Consider the following 18368-nt stretch of genomic DNA (forward strand, 5'->3'; position numbering starts at 1 on the left):
CCTGCGCCGCCGCCGCCGCCCCACGTGCGCGGGGTCCCCGGAGCGCTCGCTCCCTGCTTTCCCTAGTTTAATTTTTTTGGTAAGTCCCCCTGGCCCCTCGTCTTTCTCCCTAGCCCTCCTTTTTGCATAAAGGGGAAAAAGTTGCGTCGAAAGAGTCCACCGATTGTCACCTTCCTATTCTGCTTCGCTCTCGCCCCACTTTTTTATTTTCTGTTTTAAAGCGGCGGCGGCGTTGTCGTTTATTTTGTTTTACGATCGATAGCTTCCTGTGCTTTTTTGGTTAGGGCGGCTGGCGAACGGCGGAGTGGCGTGGACCTCATGTAGAAATGACAACAATGGAAGGGGCCAGCGGGTCTAGTTTTGGAATAGACACAATTTTGTCTAGTGCCAGCTCGGGCAGCCCCGGCATGATGAACGGAGACTTCCGCCCGCTCGGGGAGGCGAGGACCGCGGATTTTAGGAGTCAGGCCACCCCGTCCCCCTGCTCGGAGATTGACACCGTAGGAACGGCGCCTTCTTCTCCCATCTCGGTCACCATGGAGCCCCCGGAGCCTCATCTGGTAGCGGACGGGCCCCAGCATCACCACCACCTCCACCACGGCCAGCCGCCTCCGCCGCCGCCGCCAGCCCCGGCCCCGACGCAAAGTTTGCAGCCTTCGCCCCAACAGCAGCCGCCGCCGCCGCCAGCCTCCCAGCAGCTGGGCTCGGCTGCCTCAGCCCCCAGGACTTCCACCTCTTCTTTTTTAATTAAGGACATCTTGGGCGACAGCAAACCTCTGGCGGCGTGTGCACCCTACAGCACCAGCGTCTCCTCTCCGCACCACACCCCGAAGCAGGAGAGCAACGCAGCGCACGAGAGCTTCAGGCCAAAGCTGGAGCAGGAGGACAGCAAAACCAAACTGGACAAGCGGGAAGATTCCCAGAGCGACATCAAATGCCACGGTGAGTCGTGCCGCCCGGCCGCCGTCCAGCTTCTCCTTCTCCAGGTTCCCTGCCCAGCGCAGGCCGCCAGCAGATCTCGGACGAGGAATTATTCTGGGAGCGTCTCGGGCCCTGGTGGAAAGAGAGCAAAGCCGAAGAGAGGCCTGGCCGTGCAGTTTAGAGACCCACGGCCGAAGTTCTGTTTATTGTTTCATTTCTGCCCCTCGATCTTCGCCGCCAGCCAGCCTTATTCTTTGTTTACGTAATTTTAATGTTTTGGGAAGATAGGCGGCGGCGAGGAAAAGTGAAAGGAAATACTTTTCGCTGATAAAAGGGACCGACTGGCAGTTTTCCTACCCGAGACCTTGAGAATGGGAACGCGGGAGGTGGGAGAGGGACGCTGCTGGGCTAGCCTGGTGCCTAGGGCTGGGATCACTACCTGATGTTGATTCTTTAATGCAGACGTCCGCGTCCTTCATATTTTCTAAACTGTAACGCAAGAATTATCGGATTTAATGAAGGAAAAACTTCCCAGTCAATTAACAGAGTAACTTAAATAAATTAGTGATTAATACAGAGAAGCCAGTACAAAGTCATAGTCAGTTTCTAAAAAATCCTTTCTTACCCAATGGTGTCAAATTTCTTTATTTTTAGTAAAATGTTTAGCTTCTTACAAGTGATGGTGAGGTAACATAGATGTAAAATTTTATGGCGTTTATTTTTGTGAAATCAGATGACAATGGGAATTATCCTTTAACTCCCCTTTTCCATTTTCTTCTCAGTCTTATAATTAAGTGTTCTTCAGGTCTTTGCTTGGGAAAAGAGTTGTAACATACGAGGGAAGTAGGTTCTTTTTTCCCTTTACTAATAAGTTATTATTAATCCTTCTCTTGTCAAGAGATGTACTGACTGTCTGGAAGGTAGGAATTTACTTCTCATTTTACTATTATAGCATTAGCATAATAGTGCCCAAAACAGATGTACAGTCTGGTCTGGCGATTTTTCCTGCACCAACCTCCCCAGTGGGTCAATTAGAGAGATTATTGTTCTTCCTGCAGGGAAGATCAAGGAGCACTGCACAAACGGGTACAAACAGAGAGGGATTGACATATCGATTTCCCAGCATTTCAGTAAAAAACCAAAGTTGACAAATAGAATCCGGAAATCTCCACACTGTCACCTGGATAGACTCGGTAATTTTGAGCTCAGTTCAGTGTCTGGGTGACACATTTGTTTTGGGAGCTTTAAAAGATCCTGTGCAGGCAGCTGCAGAAAGCTTGATTCCAACATTTCCCAGGTGCATCTGAGAAAGAAACAAGTGCCTGTAACTTTCAGTAAACAGAAAAAAAGTAAAGTGAAAAAGGTAAAAAAAAACCAAACAAAAAAACAAACAAAAACCCCACCGGACTCTCTGAAACGAATCAAATCAGAAAAACCGAGTGAAAACAATTTAAAAATGGACAGTGTTTCCCCCAATCAAGGAAAAACAGTAACAAAAAAAAGCTTTATTGAAAAATATTTTTTAAACTTTTAATTTTCAACCATAAGAAGATCAGACTCTTTCAGAACCTTTGCAGGATCTCTGCACAAGGCCCCGCACTCCCCTGTCAGAAAACAATCCTTTCCTTCCTACTGGCTAAGGCCCAAGTAAGAGTGTGTGAGGGTGGTGACTGAGTGCAGCACCCCAGGATCAGTGGCTAGCTTGGGAATAGGGAAGTGTGTGCCAGGACACTGTACCCTTTCCCATTTCAGGCTAACTTACGTGGCTGTGGCTCGGTTTCTATCGTAGGAACAAAGGAGGAAGGAGACCGGGAGATTACAAGTAGCCGGGAGAGTCCCCCTGTAAGAGCTAAGAAGCCTCGAAAAGCCAGGACAGCTTTCTCAGACCACCAGCTCAATCAGCTGGAGCGTAGCTTTGAACGGCAGAAGTACCTGAGTGTCCAGGACCGCATGGACCTGGCAGCGGCACTCAATCTCACTGACACCCAAGTCAAGACCTGGTACCAGAATCGCAGGTAAGGAAGGCTGCTCAGGGGAGCAGAGGCATCTGGCTGTTCCCCACTGTTCTCTGGAGATCTAGGGATTGAGAGTGAGAGGGCCTAAAGTAGGTGCTTGGGGTTTTCACCCTTGGCAGAAGGTGAGGATTAGCCGCACCACCAAGTGAGAGGAACCGAAGGGCAGCTGGAGTTTGGGCAGCTTTGCACTTCTAAGTGTCCTAACAGGTGCTACTTTCCCTCTGAAATCTGAGCTGCTGGAACTGCCCCCTCCCACACACACTTTGTCCCCAGATCAGTCAAGCCACACCTTCTCAAATTGAGACATCTGTGCAGCTGACACTCAGGCCCAGAGAGCCTGTGTGTGCCGTGCACCCCTTGGGTCTGCCCTAGGCTGGTTCCAAATGTCTGTAGCTGGCAACAAGGCCCAGCTACTGCAGTCCCCACAGAGCTATCCCACCAGCCTCTGCTTAGATGTGTGGGAGTGGGGAGAGCCAGGGTCCCATACAGCCTGGGAGACTGGGAGAGCCCAGCTGGGTTGGAATTGGGTTGCTGCCGCTGGCTGGAGATCAGGCAGCTGGCCAAGCATCCGGCCTCGGGGGAGGGGGTGCCTGTCCCTTGTACTGACTGCCTCTGCTGTCTCAAATAGGGAGAAAGGGTGCCACAGAGCTGTCCCAGCACCAAGTGATTTTGTGTAAAAGAAACTAAGAAAGTGGCTGCCGGAATTTGCAGGGCCCCAAACTGTAGGTCCGAATCTGGGCTGTCTGATTCGAGGTTATGCTGTCTGCAAGCCTGGCGGTGCTCAGCTCCCTTGTCTGATTTCCTCCCCCGCCCCTTCCTCTCGTTTGTGTTCTAATCGTCCATAAGTGCGGTTGGAAATGCCCATCCAGTTGTCATCTTTACCATAATTTTCTGTCTCATTACATACGGTTTCAGCCACCCTAATTCTGTCGGAAAACATTAGTGTCATTTGTAGCCAATTTAAAATGGGCGACATGTTTATTAATTTGGCTGGAGCTTTGGGGTATGGACGGCCCACCAGCCTTGCAATCCCTCATAAGGGACTTGAGCAAAAGCTTGCTGCCCTCTTCTTCCTAGCAGGGTGCTGAAGTGCAGCGAGGGAGGGAGGAGAGCAAGAAAAACTGATTACAGGTTTTGTTACTTTCTCCTAAGGAGGACGTATGGTGAAATGCATTTGCCCTCCACCTAGAGTGGCCAGGGGATACTGTCCCCATGGGAGAATCCTTTCTCAAAGGATTTTGTTTTGAAAGCTTGTCATTCTCTTCACCCTAAGCCCCCTGCTCGCTATAAGGACCTGTCAGCCTGATAAGAGAGTTGTGTCCAAAGCTTCAGGGAGTTAGAGGGGCTGGGGTTTCCGCCCTGGAGTCTCCGGTCTGACCGGTGATTTTGTTTACATTTTCTGTTTCTTTTTGGTTGGGGTCTGGAGAGTGGGAGGGGCCAAAGCAGAGGCTTTGGGATGGTTGGGGGACCTCGAGGAGAATTAAGGCAGTCCTGTGAAAAGACTGTCTGTGGAAGAAGGGGGTCTCGTTTGGTCTCCAGGAAAGTTTCAAGAAGTAACTAAATTATGGGGGGGGGTGGAGGCACAGCAAAGCGGAGGGTTGGAAGAGGTGGCAAAGCTTGTAGGGTTCTATCTGTCAGCGTCTCCAGCGTAGTGTAGTTTACAAAATCCGCTTTGGGTTTGGGTTGTATTGCCAACAAGGCAGGGCAGGAGATGTGTGTCTCAGCTTCCCAGAGCTCTTTGAGCCTCAGTTCATCTCAGAGAGAAGTTGGGAGACCAGAGAAGTGGTGGGGGCCTTGGTGCCTGGATCCTGCCCACAGCCGTAGGCTGCACGCTCACCCACTTTCTTGCAGGACCAAGTGGAAGCGGCAGACTGCGGTGGGCCTGGAGCTTCTCGCCGAGGCGGGGAACTACTCAGCGTTGCAGAGGATGTTTCCTTCGCCTTATTTCTATCACCCAAGCCTTCTGGGCAGCATGGACAGCACGACAGCGGCGGCAGCTGCCGCTGCCATGTACAGCAGCATGTACCGGACTCCTCCAGCACCCCATCCCCAGCTGCAGCGGCCCCTGGTGCCCAGAGTGCTCATCCATGGCCTCGGGCCAGGGGGACAGCCGGCCCTCAATCCCTTGTCCAACCCCATCCCAGGCACCCCACATCCCCGGTGAAGAAGGAGGGAAGGCAGTGCGTCCTTCCCTGTCCCCGGCCCCAACCTGGACAGCTGCCCTGCCTCTCCCCACACCAGGCTTCCCTTGCGGCCAACCCCGGGAGGCAGAGGAGTAAGAGAGGAAGACCCTCACCGATGGGCGGGGGGCCCCAAAGAGGAGCCAGCCTCTGTTCTCCATCCCCACCCCAGAGGCAGGGCTGGAAGGCTCCCCCAGCAGTGTGACTGGTGAAACGCTGACCCCACACAAAGTGAAACCAGTAAGTGAAAACATCAACAAAAACAAAACCTCAAGTTCTTTTTAAAAACGACTTTAGGGACAAGCAGGAGGGAGGGAGGGGGGAGGGCTAAGGCGGGAAGAAGGAAGGGCATGGAGAGGAAGATGGGGCAGAGAGAATTGTAGGTGGACTGCCAGCCTCAGATTAGCAGGCAGAAGGTCTTGCTGTGGATATTCGTCTGCCCCACAGAAAAGAGGAGGGTGACTGAGAACTTTGCACTGATTTCTCATGACCTTTTTTCTTTTGGAAAAGTGGCATGCTCCATAATATGAAAAAAAAATGTACATTTGAAAGACTGAGTGATAAGTGATATATCATATTTATTATATGTTGTCCAAAAAAAGAGTCACTTATATACGTTAGTAAAAACATGATTTTTCTTTTCATGTCTTTTTGATTGAGTAAAATAAATGCTTAGACAAAAATATAGATTTTTTTTGTGATTGAAAATTACAAAAATAAAGTTTATCTTTTTTTAACAAGCGATGAAATCCCAGGGAGCTGATTTCACTAAAGCAGTTGTACATACTATGACTAAATGTGCGACTTGGTTAGGGGGAATAAAAGTATCCCCTCTGGAATATTAGGAATTTACAAAATCCTTACAACGGTGGGTTGGTTTGTATAAAAACAGCTCCGTTTTTCATGCTGACCTCTCCAGCGACTCTTCGTTACCTTCGGGCGCCTCTCTTTTTAAGTGCACGGTTTCGCAGCAGCCCCGAAGCCTCGGGAGGAAGTCTGTTCTCTGGGCTGTAGCCTGGCTTACTGGGCGGCTGGCCGGTTTCCTCCGCCTGCCCGGAGGCCCCAGCTCGGCGCGGGGATCCCTCGGGCGCCCCTCCCCCTCCCGGGTCTTCCCGGGGCGCCGAGGGTCCCGGGCGTGGGGTGGCGACGCCCGGCCTCGCAGCTGTTGTGCAGCCCGCGGCAGGCCGCCCGCGCAGCCGGACAGCCTGCCAGCGAGCGAGCGGGAGGCTGCGGGGTGAGCAATTAGGGCGCCCTGGGGGACGCGGAGAGGCCCCGCTAACAAACCCTTGTCGTGGCTTTGATCCTTGCCTTCTCCGTCCTGCGGCGGACTTTCTGTCGCCCGCACCACACCAAGCGGCACGTCCTAGCGAGTTCGCTGTGCTCCGATGCCAGGAGCCGGAACACCAGGGCGAACTCTGGCCGAGACAGGCACGCCAAGCCTTTTATCTGCGCCTCTGGACCGGCTGGGACCCAAAGTATAGAGACCTAGTCCAGTGTGTGGGGGAGGGCTCCTGTCTACTTTCTATGTGTGTGTGAGTGTGTGTGTGAGTGTGTGTACAAATGTTCGGAGCTTCCAGGCTGGGGCTTGACTGCCGGCTGCACGGCCCTGGGCCAGGCCGACTCCCTACCGAACTCAGTGCTCAGTGTTGTAAGTGGAGGGTGCAGTTAGGGAGGTGCTGGCACTCCTCTCCAGCCCCTAGGTCACTTCCTAAGCAGCTGATTCGGATCTTATCACCTCTGCCTTTGCACCTGCTCTAGTATCCTCACACCCAGATCCTTACTTCTGCCCTGGTGCAGTGTATGTGTGTGTGTGCGGTGAGGGTAGTAAGCAACTAAAACATCTAGGATCAGGTCTCCAACTTTTTCTGATGCTTGAACCTTATTTAACAGACTTAAAAACGTTTTTTGAACACGTGGAGTGGTGTGGGAATAAAAGTTAAGGAGTGAGATGGAAGAAGGAAAGAAAGAGGTGAAATCCAGGAGGAAATTGCCTCAGGCGCCTTGATCAGACCTTGGCTAATTAGGGAGTGGTTTGCGGATCTCTCCCCAGCTCATCAATTTGCTTTAAAAAACGGTCTTGGTCTTCTTTGATTCTAACAAAAGGGTCTGGACTGGCTCTTCTCATTTTGTGCCTGCTGAGCTGGGACAGACTCAGACAGCTGGGCAGCTGGGCTTGGCTGGAAACGGGTGAAGCTATGTCCAGCAGGGATGCCTAATGTCTGGGCACTCAGTGGACCCTCCTGGCTTCATCTTCGCGGTCGTGCTTTTTTTTTTTTTTTTTAAAATCAAATTTCAGTAGTCCGCAGCAGTTTGCCTAGGCCTAAAAGGGCTCTTGCCCAGGCTTGAGGATGTTACAGCTTTGCCCTGCACTGGACCTCAGCTGGTCCACTTTGGCACAGGGGAGACCTGGACGCCCACAGAGTTCACACAAAGAATCCATATCAAGAATTACCTCAGGTCCAGGTGAGGAAAATGCACAAACCAACCTACAAACCCAAGCAAGGCCACAGCACCCACTTTCTGCCATTTGCTCCCTGCTAGGGAGTCTGCGCGCTGCTGCTTCCCTCTCAACACTGAACTTGGGGTCCTAGTCAGTCAGTGGAGAGGGGCACTGCCTAAGAGAGCAAGCTTTGGAATTAACCTCATATTTCATGGCTGCAAGTAATTACTCGATACATCAGAGCCCCCCCTTGTCTTCAGAGTCATGTTCTCTTAACACACCCTAACTCATGCAGTTGAAAGTGTCTCTCCTCCCTTTCTAAATCTGCTATTGCATACAAGTTAGCAAGTGAAGTTTGGGTGGAAGGGGTGAGGAGTGGAGGTTGTCCCTGGAAGAAAGTAGGGTACTGTGTTCCTTCTTTTCATCCTTTTCTTTCTGCAGGAGTGCTGCAAAGGGCACCTTAGCAGGTGCCCTAATACCCAAAAGCCCTCAAAGTACTGCTTAAAAGTCAAACCTAGTCCTTTTCCTCACAAAGAGTCCTGGGGTTGATTAACAGGTCAGGAGAGCAATGTTAGATATTCATTCATATCCCCCTACCCTTTCTGGCAGAAATCAAACCCAGAGTTTTGCTAGTGCTGGGCCAGCATTCTAGAGAAGCACCACTACCAGCTCCAGGGTTTTCTGAGGAGAGGGGAGCACCCCATGCCTGTTCTCCTGGGAGCTCTCCAGTTCCAGAGGTCCCACTCTTCTCCAACCTTCACCTGGTGTCTGAAGGGCGATCTATGGCTGGACTCCATTTGGGTTGCTCCTGTGATTAAATTGAAATCTGACAGAACACAGACTTTCAGTGGCATTCTTTGTGTCCAATAGGAAGTGAACTTATTTCAGAGAGACGTTTAAGCTCCACAAACACCTCTCAGATTGAGCCCAGCCCAAGAGCAGCCCGGGAACCCTAGCACACCTAGCGGAAACCTGTAGTTGAGTGTTAAGGAGGAAGTTACAGTATCTGGCTGCAGCCAGCCATTCTAGCCCAACCCAGTGATCTTCAATGAGTTGCAAAGTAAACTACTGCTGCTTGGCTCCGCGCCTCCAGCAAATATACCTACCAGCCTGTATCAGCTTATTTTTGCTCCACCCCTTAAAATGAAAGGCCACACCATGGCAAATTAGACAGCCAATTTCCTCTGTTGCAAATAAAACCTCTTACCCTCACACCAAGTCTTCCTCCCTCCTCCCTCCCCGGCAGCCGACTCCTGCCTAGGCAACCCTTCCCCGGGAGTCGGCAGAATCCCGTCTCCCTCTTTTAAACAGGCGGCTTGTGAGTAGTTTGTTTTGTTATATTTTTAACTTTCTAAAAATATTTGGAAAAGCTCTCCCCAGGGCTAGGGAAACTTTAGTTCTTGCTAAGCCACGTGGTTACAAAAATATACTGGAAGAGAACGGCTTGATTTTTGAAAAAGCCAGGCAGGGCTTGAAGTCAACATGCTTGGAAAGAAACCGACTTTCACCACTAGTGGGCACGGTCAGGGGCAAGGCCAAGCCTCGCAGGGAACTGATATTTCCTCTGCCGCTGCGAATCCTTGCTGGGGGAAAGCTAGCTTGCCCCGCGCGCTCTGGCTGTTGACTAGAGAGAGGTGTGGCGGGTGCTGAGCCGGCGTTCCTGCAGCGTTGACCCCACGGACCTTGCAAGGATGTTCTCAGGCTCCTTGAATTTCTCGCGCAGTGTTTGCCCAGCCCCTCTTCCTTGGTGCACTCCATCCAGCCTGCTCCATCACTTGTGTCTTTCCCTGGAGTTGGGGGCTTCTCCGTGATCAGCGCCCCTCCTTTCTTACCTCTAGCACGCTGAACACCCTCAGGGCTGGGTGAGGGTAAGTGTGTGGGGTGAGGGGTGTGCTTTCACAAAGTGGGAGGTGTTACTGGCTTCTTGCATTGGAAAATCAGGTCAGCTGTCTCGGGGCGATGAGGTGACCCAGAAGAGAATTTATCCTCCCCTCCTTCTAGCTGAATTCTGAAGGTCTCCGTCAGTCTGAGTGTGGCTGGTGCACCGTCTGGGTCGGCGTCGCGTTCTCAGTTCCTTTCTTCTCTTCCTCTCCTGGTTCGTCCCCCGGGTCTCCCTCTCCGGGTTCTCTCTCCTAGCACCACAGACAGCTCCCAGGTCGAGCGGCTGAGCTAGGGGCCCCGGCCGGGCTGGTTCCCGGCAGAGCCCAGGCGACCGCAGGGGGCGCGCGGGGGAAAGGTCGGCGGCGCCCGCGGGGGAGGTCCCGGAGGTGATTACAAAGAGCCCTCCCCGGCAGCGTTTCCTGATTAGCTCTAAATCCAAATAGGGTCACATTCCAAAGAACAAAATCTTCAGATCAATAAAGTAATTCAAAAACTAAAAGATCTCCGGGTAAGTAGTGCTCAGTGACAGATCAACCCTAAACCGCCCCTGTTTAATAAGTTCTTAGTGGAAGCCGACTAGGGAGGAGCGGGACCTCGGGTCTGCGGCTCCGCAGCCCTTGCGCCGCGGCGCGGCGAGGTCGTGGGCGCCACCTCTCTAATTGGCGGTGACTTCCTTCGCGCTTGGCGAGCGGCGGCCTCTGCCCGCCAAGGCCCCGGACCCGCGCTCCCGAGGCGGCCCTGCGGGTCGGCCCCGCGGCTCCTTCCTCGCGGGTTCCCAACGCCCCCGACAACCGGTCGCCCCGCGGGAGCTCCAAAGAAAAGGACCATCGCGAGCGCGAGACTGAACTTGGTTAAAGATAAAAGGGCCTTGTCACTTCGTGAAGCCGATGGCTTCCCGCCCCTACCCACCCCCACCCGTGGAGATCAGCCTGGACTGTGTGGTGGGGAGGCCCTCGTCGTGGACGTGGGGTCCCCCCTCCCGCCCCCTGCTCACGACTGATTTGCACACCGCGTTGCCAGGGGTTTGGCGCGGCGGCCTCCCAGCCCCACTGGGTGCAGTGCAGCTCCCCGCGCGGGTCTTCGCGGAACACACGCTACCGAGTCCTGGCGCTAGCCCGCCCAGCCCCAGACAGCCCCGCGGTGGGTTCCTGTGCCAGGCTACAGATCGCTATTCCAGGGAGAATACGCACATCGGAACAGAGACCCTGTATTCCTGGGCCGGGAATACAGACGCCTTCAGGAAAGCTGGGATGGCCTACAGAGCAGGACCCTTCTGCACACCGCAGTGGGCTCTGGAAGGAATATAAAACCTTCTCCTCCCGTGAAGATAATAAAATAATCTTTGTCCTGGTAGGAGCTGATATCTGCATCCTGCCTCCCCTCCCCTCTCACTCCTTCAAAGGCCTCTAGGCTGCAAATGATACCTTCTTCAGATCTCCCCCAGTTCTTGGAAGCCAAATTCTCTTTGTTGGTAACAAGGCGGTCTTCCCCTCTGGCTCGACTCTTCCTCTTCCCCATTATAGGTGGTGGGATAGAAACGCTACCTGGAATATAGGAACCATAGGGAATTGTAGCATAAAGGATTCTCCACATTTGTAGGTTCAAGCACCACACGGAGCCAACACTTTCTCCAAAGCCTCTTGGGGCTAGAGGAACAGGTGGGGTATCCACTGGACACACCTCGTTTTTTACGGAAAAGCGGAGGAAAAGTTTCCTATAAAACCATCTGGACTTAATACCTCCAGGGGAGACTAATCAGACACTGATAATGCATTCATTCCTCACCCTCGTGCAACAAAACTGGTGTCCTGGTGGAGAAACGGTCTACATCTTAGAAGGGAGTCGTTGTGGAAATCCAGTGCTATGCACTTTCTACTGTAAGGAATCCAAGCTATTTGGTGTAGTTTTCAAAGGTGGGCATCTCCCAAGCGAAGGGACCATAGTAGGTATCTTTCAGGCTAATTAGGTTTTGGATTATGTGAACTTATTTTCTAATAATTTAATCTTAAACTCTGACTTTGTTAATATCTCTACTTTTATGAAAAGTTGTTACGCCATAATTTCTGGAAAACACTAGTAATATTTGGTAATACCATTAGGGAGCTGATGCCCAACTTCCCCTTGAAGCAACACTTGCCTCCTGCAAGCTGAGCATCTGCAGATCAATGGATGGAGAGATTTCAGACCACATATTACCAGACACAAAGTACCCTGTTGGAGATAAAGGTGTATCAAAGGCTGGGCTGGCTTTAAAACATCACATTCATCTGCCTTATTTCGTACAAATTGTTCTGTAAGTAGAAGTCTGTCAAGTTGTTGCCATTTAAATAAAGATTTCAAAGGAACACCTACATCCTCACTGGACTTGAGTGAACATACTCTGGCATCACCTTAAACTTGCTCTTATGCGAAAAAGGCAAAAGTGTCACACAATCTTTCATTGCTATACAGTGATGACTGGCCTGGAGAGAAATATAAAGCACAAATGAATAAATGTGAGCATGGTGTACTTTTCTTTCTCTTTCTTTTTTGTCAGATTGCTTTAGAAAGTTCTGGAAATCTACATTTGGATTCTCCCATGAATTCCCCTAGATTTACATTAGAACTGACCACCAAAAGCATGTTGTTTCTTCCAACATTTCCATCCACCTCTGTCACCTGGTTGCCCTCTGCCCGCTTACCTTGGCTGCGGCCAATCAAAGCGCAGAAGAAGAAGCAGCTGTGAGGTTGCCCATCCTCCTCACTCCTAATCACCTTTTCTTTCAGCCCCAGGTGAGGCTGTCCAGGTATACAGGGTTGCACAGACTAGGCCCAAACTCTTATCGCTCCTTTCTTTCTACCTCTTGGTTATGAGTTTTGGTTAAAACCTTTTGCCGCTGCCTGAACCTAGGAGGTGACTTTCCACAGCTCCACACGTATACCTTTCATCTTGTGGCCTAACTGTCTCTGCAGAAGCACAATTATTTTCACACGCCCAAGGTCTGCCTATGAAGATATTTATTAGGATAGAATTCAATTAGAATTTATATAAACATTAAGACCTTCCCACCTCATTTAGTAAAGCAATAATGACTGCTTTCATTTCAGGAACGGGTGATAGGTACCAGGAGACAGACTGCCAGGAGACTTTGAGGGCCTATGTCCACCGGAGCCTGTTCTGCTCTTCATTCTCTGCTTGTTCTTTGCTTGAGTTTTACTTCACTGTCCCAAACACAGTATAGTACACAAGCATGTTGGCATGGGGCAAGGTGATAGGCCAAAAATTGTGGAGGTATATCAATGCCAAAATGATGAACTGAGCTTGAAAATGGATCTACTATTGGTCAATATTTTGGAGCAGGATTTTAAAAATGCAGCTGTTATTTAAAGCATTTCAGGAAGGACCGAGTCTCTTCCTTTGACAACATGTCTTACAGGCTTTTTCTTTTTCTTTTTTTCTTTTTTTTTTATTCCCAGGAATGATCTAGTCACTTAGGGGAATATGACTATTACTTGGTTTTGTACAGGAACTTGGGAAAAGGACATTTCCAACATCCATGTTAATAACTAATTAGATATTAAGCAGACCTGATCTTGATCCAAACCCAGAATTGGAAGAATCTCCGAGGCCTTCCAGTGTAACACTTACTCTAAGCACCAGCTCTTTCCTCAACATATTTGCTTAGTGATTTTTTTCTTTCAACACCAGCCATTCCCATCACTTTTTTCTATAAGAATAGAGAGGGAAAAGGGATGGAAAGAGAAACTACAGAAGTATAGCACTTTCAGGCGATTCTTGACCTTCCATTTAATGAAGTTAAATTTATGTGACTAAATTCTTTTATAAAGGAAACTAAGATTTTTATGTAAAAATTATTAAGATAAAATTTTCATTGTAAAAATAATGCAGGCTTGCTGTCGTATATTTATGAGATACTGAAAAATAGAAAAAAATGCTTATATTTGCTCACTCAAAAAAAGCTACTCCTAACATTTGACTCATTTCTAATTTTTGCAGGTGCATTTTTATGTGGTTGTTATTTCATCTGGGATATTTATACTTTTTCCCACATAGTACACATATTTCTATGTAATTTCAGTCTTTGTATGTATAATACATAATGTTTCCTCTTACGAAATGAGTCCATTCTCCCATTGCTGTACTATTTATTTACTTATTTATTTATTTAGTGCTAGGGATCAAACTCAGACCTGGCACAGGCTAGGCAAGTACTCTACCACTGAGCTACTCCCCACTCCACCCAGCCCTATTGCTGGACAATAAAAATGTTTTCCTTAACTTGAAATAAAGAGTACTTCAATGAGCATGATAGCAAGCTTTTTGAGATTGCTTTCTATGGGTCATTTGGTGTATCACGCTATTATTGATTTTGATTAGGGCAGTGGAAACAATGAAAGAGCAAGAGCAAGACAACCAACTTTAAAAGGGAACTGTATTACTGACCAAAAGCAATGGTTTAGTGAATAGTTCAAGTTTAGCTTGAGTGAATTGAGAACCACGTGAGTTAGCTAGGATAGGTTGCGATGGAGGAAATTAAGAACAGCTCTTACCATTTCTTTTATGGGTATGTTAAACCTTCGTGACTTTGGGCATGAATTTAGCAGCCTCCTTACCAGAGCAGGAGACTTGTCTTTGGAAAGAAGGTCAGATCTCTTCTAACTTAGGTTGGTAGCATGCTGCCTACACAGCTTGCCCTACTGTTTCATGTGCTCCACTTCTTCTGTGGGTAAACAGGGGGCTTTCACTTCCAGGGATGCCAATCTGGCACCTTTCATGAGAACTACATTCAGGTTAAGGGGAAAATTATAGAACCATAACCCACAAAGAAATTTGAGGGTGGGGGCGAGGGGCTGAGGAAAAGAATTAAATAGCAATAGTCTACCCTTTCATTTACATGACATACATTAACCGTACCAAAGAAGTTCCAAGAGAACTGTCTTGTTCTCTTGTCTTCAGGAGCCCGTGTAGGGTGCTTTAATTGCCACATTTTCAAACCAATATAATGGTGGGGATGTCTTAGTAATTACCTTAATGAGGTAACACCTTTCCTTCCCTCAACCTACTCATTATCACGCCTCTTGTTCAAATTTCAACTACAAAGAACTATACTTGTATAAAAAAGTCTGAAATGTATTGTTCCGGGTCTCATACCCTTAAAATAATCACATTGCATATATCTTAAAAATATGAAAGAAATAGTACACACAGGCAATTCAAATATGTTAAAGGAAAGGCTTGAGATAAGTAAACTAAACATCTGGGTGCCCTTTAATTATTCTTGGTTGGATTCTTTATCTTGACCTATAGTGACGCTAAGGTGCCAAAGTGATGAATTTTAAGATGTTGGGCTGTGAAGACGTGCAGCTGCAACGCTGATGGATTTAGGAAGGGATGGTAACAAGGTTAGCTGCATGTGAAGTGTGAATTGAGATTTTTGCAAAGAGACTGTGATTGCAGATGGGCATAATGTTGTACCCTTGCATGAAATCTTGCTATTATTGTATAATGGTCAGACAGAGTGTGAAATGACTTATTACTTTTCTTTTATTCTTTAATGAAGTTGGTTAGAGTAGCAGTAGTACTGCTAGTCAATAGTAGTAAAGCACACACACACACACAAACTACATGACAGGTGCTGAAATATTAAATATTTATTTAGTTTTGACTTTTTTCCCATAATTTTCATGAATATCTATATGCAAACAGAAGCATCTCTTTAGCCACACAGATAAATTTGTACTGATTTGTGTGTCTGCACTTAGCCTTATTATCCTATATAAATATCTGTACAAGGCCCTGACGAATATAAAAGATTTCAACCTCCAAGAAAAATTCATAGACCTTTTAAATGCATAAAAATTCACTAGTGCTTTGGGCTGATTTTTGTATGAAATTCTGATTGGAAAATTCTACTTTAAGTTCTGTGGGTAACATTGAAATATCAGTGCATCATTATGGTGACTGGAACAAACTGTAATAAAATCCCAGTATGAAGCACCCTTTCTAACATGGTTTGGGCTATGGAGAAGATCCAATCATGGTTTTTCAGTTTTGTAATATAGAGTACATATCTCTTGTTATATCACAGAGGTCATATTATAGGTATTTCTTTTTTTTTTTTTTGTAGTGCTGGGGATCGAACTCATGACCTTGCACTTGACAGGCAGGCACTTATGCCACTGAGCTATATCCCCAGCCCTATAGGTGTTTTTATTTTTAATTTCCCAATATCAGAATCACAAGGAGATTCTATCTCAGCTTTTGCAAGTCTGAGAGAAATGACGTTATGACGTTAACAATAAAGCAGAACAAGCTCTCCTGACGCATCCTTTCTATTGCCAGTCTTTTGAGTCCAAATTCTAATGTTAGGAACAGTAAGAATTATGCATTTTAAAGAATTTGGTTTTGGAGGTTAGGGATTTTATTATTGTAGAATGATTTTTATATGGTCTATAAGATTCGTAATCACTCAATGCATTGGTTTGATACTCTTGGTCTGAATAGCAAGCATTTAGAAAGACAAAAATGTTTTTTAAAATAGACTAAAATTGAAAATTTAGCATTTAAAGAGAAAATTTGTTTGTTTTCATTTTTTCATACGCTTTCATAGTTAAACCTTGATATACGTCGAGAGTCAAATTATATTCTTCAAAACAACACAAATCAGCCCTTAGAAACAGAGCCACCAGCCTATAAAATTTTTAGTCTTGTCCTCAGTACCAAGTATATTGGTACCAAGTTTGCTCTATAGATAGAATCCTATGATTATATAGTTTCTTATCATTAAAAGATAGAATCATATATTTATTCAGATAAAATTTGGAGATATAACATATATCATACTGTTTGTTTTTCTTTTTTTATAGAACAATGTTACCTTTCACTAGAAGCCTTTTAGAGCAATAGCAGTCTAATAGTGGAGCTTTTCTCTCAAGATTGTTCTAAGAATATATTAGTACTATACATTAGCACTATTAAGACAAGAGATTTTTTTTTTTCCCCCCCTCTGGTACCGGGAACCGAACTCACGACCTTGCGCTTGCCAGGCAGGCGCTTTTGCCGCTGAGCTAAATCCCCAGCCCCCAAGACAACAGATTTTTTTTGAAAGACTTAAGTCTGTGTGTGTGACATCAACTTTAGGAAAGACTCCAACTGCTCCCAAGTGCGTTGGGTGACTTGGCCGTATCTATAGAAAGCATTGTCAACTATAACTAGTGATCTCTCACTTTTCAGTATTCCCTGGAGTACAGTGCTGTGATTGGCTTGCAATCTACTAGGATCACCCCTCTATAGCTATATGAATATGACTCTGGATAATAGAATCTATTATCTGTTACATGGGTGAAAATCTGACCCACTGCCCTATAAGTTCAAGATTTTACAAAATTGGTTTAGTAGTGCCTGTTGGAGTTAATTATGCCAACATTTTAGGGATCTACTACACCTTGACATCAGTGTTTTAAAACTTTGAATGCTTTTTCTTTAAGAGAAGCTTTTGGCTTACCACGAATACACAAAATGCACATAAATATTTATTTCAACTCATTTATCAGCTGATAGATTTATCTCTGAGGTTTCTTTCTAATTTTATTTCAGGATGAGTGACACTGGTCTTTGGGAGTACTTACTGGTACATTTCTTGAGCAGGATGAGAAAAATTCCTTGTGGATTGATCAGAAAATGATGAAATGAAACGTTCAAAATCGACTTACTAGACAAAATGTCATCACATCTCTAAATAGTGGTCTAGATTCTAGATTGTTGTCAGGAACATTAATCTGTACAGAGTTTTTGATCATAACTAGTGAATTAATATCTAACATTACCATCAATATGTGAGACATGTACATCTGTTCCTGTGTCTTTTTGTCCCTAGTCCTCAGGTCAGTGTCTAGTGTAAAGTAGGTACTACAAAAAGTTTGCATAATTGAATGTAAAGTCACTGATTAATTAAAAACAGTGCATGCAAATGATATTTGCAACTTGACATATATTCCTTAATGGGAGGAACTATGTCTGGTGTTTCACTATACTTTAAGTACCTGGCAGAGTAACTTGAAAATCCTAGGGGTACAACGAGTATTTGTTACCCTATTGACTACTGTGGTGATGCAGCAACATTTTTAAAAAATTATTTTTCAGTTAGTTTTGGGCTAATGTCTTATAGATCTCAGTGAAAAGAATAGCACTTGGTAAAATTACAGTAATTTTGGCACATCAGTTTATTCCTTAACTAATCACACTAGCAGTCTACTTTTTAATTAAGCTCATCTTTTTTTTTATAGGTCTGGAAAATTTATATGCCCCACTGCGCTTTTGTTGCTGATAGGTGTAGCAAGTAGAGAAATGCATGGAATATGCTTTTGCCAAGTGTTTTCTAAAAGCAAGCATCATTAATAATTATAGGAATTAGCAGATATCTCTACTTTCTGTTGGAGTCTACATTATGAATCATATAGGTAAGTATATTCAGACAGCTACATAGGCTTAGAAAAAGAATTGAGAGACCTTAGCTTATTAACAATATTCTTAACAGGGCAATGACAACTGGGAAAATAATTTGAGTTGGTAATTTAATAGGTATAATTCAAAGAGTAAACAGAAACAGCTAAATTTCATGGTTGATAGTAGTACTATTGAAGCAAGCTTGTTGGAAGACACTGTTAATGAAAACAGTGACTTTTAAAGTGAAGCTACATTTAGCAACTATTTTTCACCAGGAGTATTTGGCATGATGTTTAGGCTCAAAATTGCTATTCTGTATTGCTTAATGCATTGCTAACTGGAATCTGTGATGTGTGTAGCAGGAAAAGAGAGAAAACTGATGCTTTTCCATGGATAAATGCTCATGTTCGGATTTTCTTTATATTTTACTATACCCAGTTTTTCAGATGCTTGGAGAACAAAAGCATACCAGTAGGGAAAAATAT

At 46.4% G+C, this 18368-nt stretch overlaps 1 protein-coding gene across 1 annotated transcript; it reads left to right on the top strand.

Annotated features, from left to right (window-relative positions):
* Positions 1-284: 284 nt before the first annotated feature.
* Barhl2 (BarH-like homeobox 2) lies at positions 285-5771 on the top strand (the record flags this gene model as incomplete). Its single annotated transcript, XM_013514374.1, is given in 3 exon segments — positions 285-942; positions 2711-2936; positions 4788-5771. Coding segments are annotated over 3 exon segments (1155 nt in total). The 3' UTR covers positions 5101-5771.
* Between the last annotated feature and the right edge of the window lie 12597 nt (positions 5772-18368).

The sequence above is a fragment of the Chinchilla lanigera genome, unplaced genomic scaffold, assembly GCF_000276665.1.
Source record: "Chinchilla lanigera isolate Chin_1 unplaced genomic scaffold, ChiLan1.0 scaffold00022, whole genome shotgun sequence".
Classification (NCBI taxonomy): domain Eukaryota; kingdom Metazoa; phylum Chordata; class Mammalia; order Rodentia; family Chinchillidae; genus Chinchilla; species Chinchilla lanigera.